At 38.9% G+C, this 7533-nt stretch overlaps 2 protein-coding genes and 1 long non-coding RNA gene across 4 annotated transcripts in view; 2 read left to right on the top strand and 1 right to left on the bottom strand.

Moving 5' to 3' along the window:
• The window catches only part of kcnj4 (potassium inwardly rectifying channel subfamily J member 4), a 10587-nt gene extending 8556 nt beyond the window's left edge, over positions 1-2031 (bottom strand). For both annotated transcript variants that reach the window (XM_032536634.1, XM_032536635.1), the window contains exon 1: positions 1754-2031. The gene's annotated coding sequence lies outside the window, so the exon portion shown is untranslated. The remainder of the gene's footprint in view (positions 1-1753) is intronic.
• LOC116702457 (uncharacterized) overlaps positions 1-7533 on the top strand; it is a 27842-nt gene that overhangs the window by 13206 nt on the left and 7103 nt on the right. The window lies entirely within an intron of this gene.
• Positions 6260-7533, top strand: part of kdelr3 (KDEL endoplasmic reticulum protein retention receptor 3) — a 3546-nt gene continuing 2272 nt past the window's right edge. The window contains exons 1-2 of the mRNA XM_032536652.1: positions 6260-6699; positions 7172-7272. Of these exons, the coding sequence (XP_032392543.1) occupies positions 6609-6699; positions 7172-7272 (192 nt within the window). The 5' untranslated portion in view covers positions 6260-6608. The remainder of the gene's footprint in view (positions 6700-7171; positions 7273-7533) is intronic.

Raw genomic sequence — 7533 nt, 5'->3', positions numbered from 1 at the left:
TACCTGAGTATTGAATGTGAATACTTTTGAGTAATTTTTTATGTAAAACTTGTCATAACCAGTCATTGAAAAGAGGAAACCAGGCTTTCTGTCTATAACAGGTTCGTATGGTGCATTCTAAGGCAAGTTACGTAACCTGAACATATTTTCTTCTCAAAAGACGATTATTTGAAACTACAGAATAACCATTTTACTTTATTTTATTCTAATAATAGAATAGTCCGGTTGAGTCTGTCTCACTATAGCATTTCTTGCTCCAGGACTGTGGGGGACTGTTGTGAGTCAGTCATTCCACGGAGCAGGTTCACTGCTTACTTCACTTATTTTTCCTTTGTAAAACTAGCTCATAGTGTGAAAACTGGGAACACTAAGTAATACATACCACCTTGTTTCACCTCTGCTTGTCACGAGCCAACCCACAGAGAAGCCAGTGCAAAGAATTACAGTATTCCCACGCTACCATCACATACCAGACAACCTCCGTGTTGGCCTCATTTCAGGTTTTCTTCTATGTTGTCCAACTTTGCAAAACATATTATATTTCCAGTTCCTGTGATAGATCGATATGTCCAACTGTAAATGATCCTCTAACAGTGGATCTATGACACTTTAAGCTAAATGTGTGAGCAGTACCATGTATTTGCATTTTATTTTAATGTGAATGACTTCAGTTACTTTCATCATCAGGAATGTCGGTCTGTGTTCCCATCTGCAAAGCTGAATGATCTGACCGTGACCCTGAGTGTTTGTTTACTGGACACATAAAAAGGCAGGCACACTTACAGCTCATCATCATCAACAGCAGCAGCTCACTAAGTCGTCTATTAAATGACTACACTTGGTCAGCCAATATCACCTATTACCTACTAGATACACAGTAGAGATGCTGGTTTCTCAAAGTCTGACAGGTCAGTTTTTGGGATGAAATGTCTTTTCACCCCAAAACCCCCATTTATTTATTTATCTTGACAGTGATCAATGCTCTTTTCCAGAATGGTCCTGAAAAGGCCATTAGGACTGTTTGAATAAAGGACAAGAGTAGGTCAGAGTGACGTGGAGAGATCAATAACGTTCCCCTCAACAACAAAATTCTTCAACATTCAAACTAAAAAGATCACGTGTTCCACAGTAATAGACTGATGTATGAGGTGCTTTGCTTTTTTTGCAAATAAAATGTTTTATCAAAGGTTGTCATTATGAAAACTTAAAAAAAAAAAAAAAATTGTATTGATCCAAGCCACAAGCTGATCATTAATATGATCCGTGCTCCTTCTTTCCCTTTATTCTTTTTCGAGGCCCTTCATTTCCCTCTTTAACGCTACAGAAGCAGAGATTTCTGACTTTACGTAAGATGTACAAAAACAAAACTAACCTCGAAAATAGTCCAAAAGTTAAAAAAACAAAAATGAAGAGATTTCTTGGCATGTTTGAAGTAGCTCAACAGGTGTCCAACAACATCATTGCTTCAGAGTACATTTTATACCTGCTGTACCTTAATATGATTCCAGGTGTTGTGTGTGATCCACTGGATCACACACAACACAGCAGTTTCCATGATGCCTGAGCTCTCTGCTGTGATAACTGTGAAAGATCGTGCTGTCTGAAGGTAAAACTCCAACTCTCCTAATGTCTGTCATACACAGTGCCAAGTTATGACGTGAATTTATTCATCAACTAAAAACGTAATCCATCAAGTTATTAGTGTGTACATCTCCTGATACTGAAATGCTATTTGAACATTAATGATACTCACCCTGCAAGTTAATTGTTGTTTTCCGTCACTTAGTTGTTCTTCACTTCTCAAAGTCTAACTTTCACTGTCCCACATCCTTAGATTTATGTGGTCTGTGATTTGTTCTCCTCTCGTTCTTCTTCCTCTCTTGTAGTTTCTCCTTTTAGTTTCTTCTTCATCGCTTCGTCATTCTTACATCCCTATTGTTTCTGCTGCCTCCTTTCACTGACTATAATCATGTCTGTGCAGCCTTCTCCTGTGCGTACTCATTCACACTGGGCTGAAAATGCTGTGTCAATCCCCCCTCTGCAGACCATTGGTTTGGAAGGGAGGGAGGGAGGGATGGATGGATGAAGGAGGAGGAGAGAAGAGGAGAGGAGAGAAATTAAAAGAAGGGCAAAGAGAGAAAGGGAGAGGAGATGATACCACTTTGTCTGTGCACTCTAAGCATGTGTAGGTGTTGAATAAAGCCTGATGTGCACATGCAAGCAAGCGAGAACTCGTTTACAATAAGGTAGACAAAAAATAGGTAGTCAATGATTAACAAATGATTAGTTACTGTTTTTCAGACTGGTGGTTACTGTTTTTTGAATGAGTAACGAATGCTACAATGATAATTTGTTAGCAGCGTTTCAATCTTGTAACATCATGCTAGGTGCCTTTAAATCTGTTTTATTGTCACGTTCTATAGCAACAATGAAAAAGTGAATCACAGCTATGTATGTATAAATGTAGTGGAGTTAAAGTGTCCCCAAATGGGGAAAATCTTACCACAACACTGTACTTAAGTTAGAAGAAGAAATCTTTATTTGTCACACACAGTACCATGTGCAGTGAAATTTGCTCTCTGTATTTTAACCCATCTAAACTAACTAATTAGGAGCAGTGGGCAGCCATAGTACGGGCCCGGGGACCAACTCCAGTTGTAATGCCAGTATCTAAGTAAGGTGTAATTGCAGGAGTTACCTAGCATGTGTGTCTTTACAATAAGGGCATAAGTGCACTTTTACCCTTTTGCCCCTTAAAAAAAAACTACAAAACTAGCTACAACTACTAGTTACACAACTACATGTTAGCTTTGAAACTAACATGTAGAGACAGTTTCTAGTTTAATTTAGAATCCCTTGCTCCACATGACAATAGGACATATGCATTGAGAAAAAACAGTTTCTATGGAAACAGCTTCCCTCCCCTCATGCCCTCACCTTCAGCACCCCTTTTGCCACCCCCCACCGCTCACTCCCTCTCCCTCCCTCTTGTTCCCCTTCCTTCCCTGTTTCTCTCTGAAATTATAGAGCAGATGTGGAAACTCTTTTCAAAATGTCTCCCTGAACAGGGACGTGGGTGTGCATCTGTCCGTTTGACAAATTCACAGAGGAGAATCGAGGGGGCGGATGGAGACACAGCACTGTAACAGAAACTTAGAGGACAGATAGTGGTGAGCGTCTGAGGGGAGCGTGGACACTGCAAAAGGACGTGGAACATGTGGAATAAGTGTGTTAGAGTTGTGTTGTTGAAGATGACATGGTGAGAACTATCCAAGGGTCAATTAAACATGAAAAGGACTGTGTGAGTATATGTAGGACACACTGGAGCCTATTTCAGTACAGTTATAGCAATACACACACACATAAAGAGAGAGAATGAAGCAAGAGTAATAGTCAAGGAAGGCAGCCACACATCAGGTCAATCCACCAAAAGACATCTTAAATGATGGGGACAGCAGATTAGTACGGGTCAGCCAATATAAACATACATGTTGTCATGTAATGAGCAGTTCTGTCATTTTTTCCCTAAATTATTGAACTTTTAAAGTTAGAAAGAATATATGAATTATAGAGTGTGGTCTTGACCTACTCTATTTGTAACGTGCCCTGAAATAACTTCTGTTATGATTTGACGCTATACATAAAATGTAATTGAATTGAATTGAAGAAAGAGGAAATGCTGCGTTAGGAGTTTTTCTTCATCCTGACTTTGAAAGCTGGTCTGGAAGAGATCGTTTCAGGTCTAATTCTGATGACATTTGACTCCTATAATCATAGCGTGCACATGAGAAATGTTTCTTTGTAGCTGCATCAGAACCTAAATGAAGAAATGTCTACTCTGTTAGTCTGCTGCTCATTTAATACAATACATTTGTCATTGTTACATTGTTAAACAGGTTTACACTGTGAATACAAACTGTGTAAAAGTCAAATAAAGCCTCAAATATGACTTAGATTGTTGATAATATAAAGACTTGTATAACTGGGATAATGCTCAAGCTTTAAAAAGAAGCTCCAGGTGGTTAATTTGCATGAATAAATATAACTTTTAATTACCCTGTAAGGGTTGTTTTAAAGATAATCACAGCTTTTACCAGCTGTAGTGTCAGCGCTCACAGCTGAGCGCTGACACTACAGTGGGAGCCTTGGCCGTACAGCGTTTGTGGTTTTAAACAGACACTAAATGACTGGGTACCGTCCATAACAGGAAAAAAGATTGTGTATGATGGGACACAAGTAGGAGATTGAGGGTTGCAGACAGATTGATTAGACAGTCACTCAGTCCAGCAGTATCTGAGGGCAAACCGGACTGTGTGTACGTATAAATAGCTGCTAATCAGGCCTGGGTGTCAGATTAGTTCCCATAACCTTTTGCTCAGCACACGCTCATTACGGTAGCCTATGTACGGGTCAGCTCTGTCCAGAAGATGTCCTCTACTGTACATTTGTCTGGAATAAATCACCCCTGGAAGATTAATTTACCATCACTGTATTGCATATTTTAAATGTAATTGTATGTTTCTACTTATTTTGTCCCTCTTTATTGTTCATTTATCAGTCACAGTTCTTGACTGTTTCTCATAATATGAAGACTTCTGTTTGAGAATAATACTCAACTTGAACAGCCTAGTAACAGAAAAAGGGACCCAAGGCTCTGTGCTCAATGCTGTGTGTGTGTGTGTGTGTGTGTGTGTGTGTGTGTGTGTGTCTCCGTCACCCACAGATGAGGTGTAAGTAGGCTGAAAGCATTTCCTCTGTGATCTAAGGTGCCCTGTGTTGATTTTCAAGACATCAAACATTGAAGTATGATGCAGGGAAGCAGGATGTGTGTGATAACAGAAATCATCTGCAATTTGTGGATTAAGAGGAAGGACGGAGGAGGAGATGTAGGCGATGGGATTCGATGGAAGGGGAGACACAGCGTGACGAGAAATGAAGGGAGAGTGATTTTAGGTTTTGTCTATTATTCAGGAAGCAGAATTAGGAGAAAAGCGAAGCAGATAGAGTGGATGTGCCAAAAGACCGAGAGGGTGGAGCGTATTTAAAACACTGAAAAGCATGAGTAGAATGCCTACAGAAGATAAAAAGGTTTTTGGATAATATTATTTTAAAATTCTAAAGACTCATCTCAATTTCCTTTATATAAGAATAACCACAAATAGAAACAGCTCATCACACAGATGACAACTTAAAACATCCTTCCCTGTGTAGGATGAAATGTTTTCAAATTACAACTTGTCACAGATAATTATTCATCATCTGTGACATATGATTGCTAATGAAATCCAATAATTTAAATTTGAATCATTTCAATATGATGCATTATTATTATTATTATTATTATTATTATTACTATTATAATTATACATTTTGAATCTAATTGCATTTAATTATGCGTATTAACATCTCAACCTGCAGGTGCATATTTTTATTATTTTTTATTTTCAACCTGCAGGTGCACATTGGTGTGTGATTCATGTAGACCTACCAAAGTTGAAAAAGGATAAGGCAAAATAAGGCCATTTATTTGTAAAGCACATTTCACACAAAGGCAATTCCAAGTGTTTGGCATAATGTGTTATACCATCAAACAGGAAATGCTAATACAATATTGAAACACAAATGAAAAGGAAAGAATCCATTATCAAACGGCTAAATAAATACAAGATAGGTTTGTTGCATCTCTCTCTCTCTTACTTGTTTCCTGTCATCTCTCCACTACTGTGATCTGATAAAGGCATATACTGCCACCAAAATGTCTCATAATACATTCAAACTCATTTTAGATCACCTTCTTGTATAATTATTGTCATTGATCATTTTACTGTTTGTGATTTTCTTTTAATTTCCTATCCTATCCTGATAGTATAGTATAGCTAAAGGAACAACAGTAATCTGATACTATAAAATAAAGGGGAAAAAATCCCATTTATGTTTGAAGAAAATAATGGAAATCCAATCCAAATCCATTTGAATGTTTCCTCCTTTTGAAAAGAATGGCGTTCTGATTACTCATTGCCTGCAGTCTGTCGCCACCTGCTGTTTAATCGGGGTTAACCAGCCGTACAGCAGCTTCCAGTTAGCCAGAGAAAGTCAAGCACCACCGGTACAAGTACATATGTATATTTAGAACGTTACTAATTAACTGATTAACAAGGGAATTTCCTCAGTGTTATTATTATTATTATTATTATTATCTTAATAAAGAACATTTAGTTTTACTTTGAAAAACTCGGAACCGGAAATACATACATTTGCTTGATGCTGTTTACCGCTGTCCGACTGCGAGCTGTCAGCCACGTCACCTCCTCTGAAACAACTTTCTTTTCACATCACTGCAGACACAGCTGAGTTTATGAGTGGAGTCAGTAGACATTTTATCTAGGGTAGTTACATGCTTTTAGCAGTCGGACAGACTTGGGGTTCACCGTGCAGCCGTTAGCTTCTGTTTAGCTTTTTTTTTTTAATCTCGCTTGTCGTTGTTTTACATTCGCTTTGCTTGCACGTTTGCACTTTTTTGTGGCTTAACAACTCCGCACTGTCTCTGGAGGACGTGTAGGCCTGCACGGAGTTGTATTCACGTTGTGTTATCAAAGAACACAAACAACATGAATATCTTTCGTCTGGCTGGTGACGTGTCACATCTCGTGGCTATCATTATCCTGTTACTGAAGATATGGAGGTCCAAATCCTGTGCTGGTAGGCTGACACTGACAACACTGCACTTTAACTTACTGGTGGGGTTGAACAGCCTCGCCATAGCAATATGCATGCAGTTGTACAAAGTACTGATACAGTTGTGACTCACAGGTAGGCCTACAGTGTTTTTGTAGATACCAGTTAAGTGTATAATGTAGGGTGTTGGCATCATGCTGAGGGGTTCTGCAGGAGTGGAAGCTACGTGGCAATGTTAGCAAAGCAATCTGCTGCCTGCTCCACCTATTATACATAACCCCTGGTGTAATAAAAGAAACTATCAGTAGCTGCTCCTTTTGCTGTTAAATCATAAAATTGGGGGAATTATAACATTTTCTTCTTATATATGTGAGCTATCCTGGATCAGAAGGTGGTCATCTACTTTTGGCTGCACATTAGACAGGATTAAACTCTTCTCTCTCTCTCTCTCTCTCTCTCTCTCTCTCTCTCTCTCTCTCTCTCTCTCTCTCTGTAGGAATCTCTGGGAAGTCTCAGGTGCTGTTTGCACTTGTCTTCACCACCAGGTATCTTGACTTGTTCACAGTCTACATCTCTGCTTACAACACAGTCATGAAGGTAAGAGGGAAGATCACACACAGACACATTCACACCCCCAAATCTGAACCCAATAAAACTACACTCTGTTTGAAATTGGCAAAATAACAAGTTATTCTACAGAAAGCCTCTAAAACACCTAATAAAAGTGAGTGAGACAGTGAGTCAAAGAGTGGCAGTATTAACAGCAGCTTAAGTATCATCAAAGTGCATCTTTAACAGCATAGAGCAGCCTTCAGTCTCCCCTGAAACAATACACACACACACAACCACACACACACA

Source organism: Etheostoma spectabile, chromosome 15, assembly GCF_008692095.1.
Source record: "Etheostoma spectabile isolate EspeVRDwgs_2016 chromosome 15, UIUC_Espe_1.0, whole genome shotgun sequence".
Taxonomy (NCBI): Eukaryota; Metazoa; Chordata; class Actinopteri; order Perciformes; family Percidae; genus Etheostoma; species Etheostoma spectabile.
Note: the sequence above shows the minus strand (reverse complement) of the source record. Positions and strands in the feature narration are given on the sequence as shown.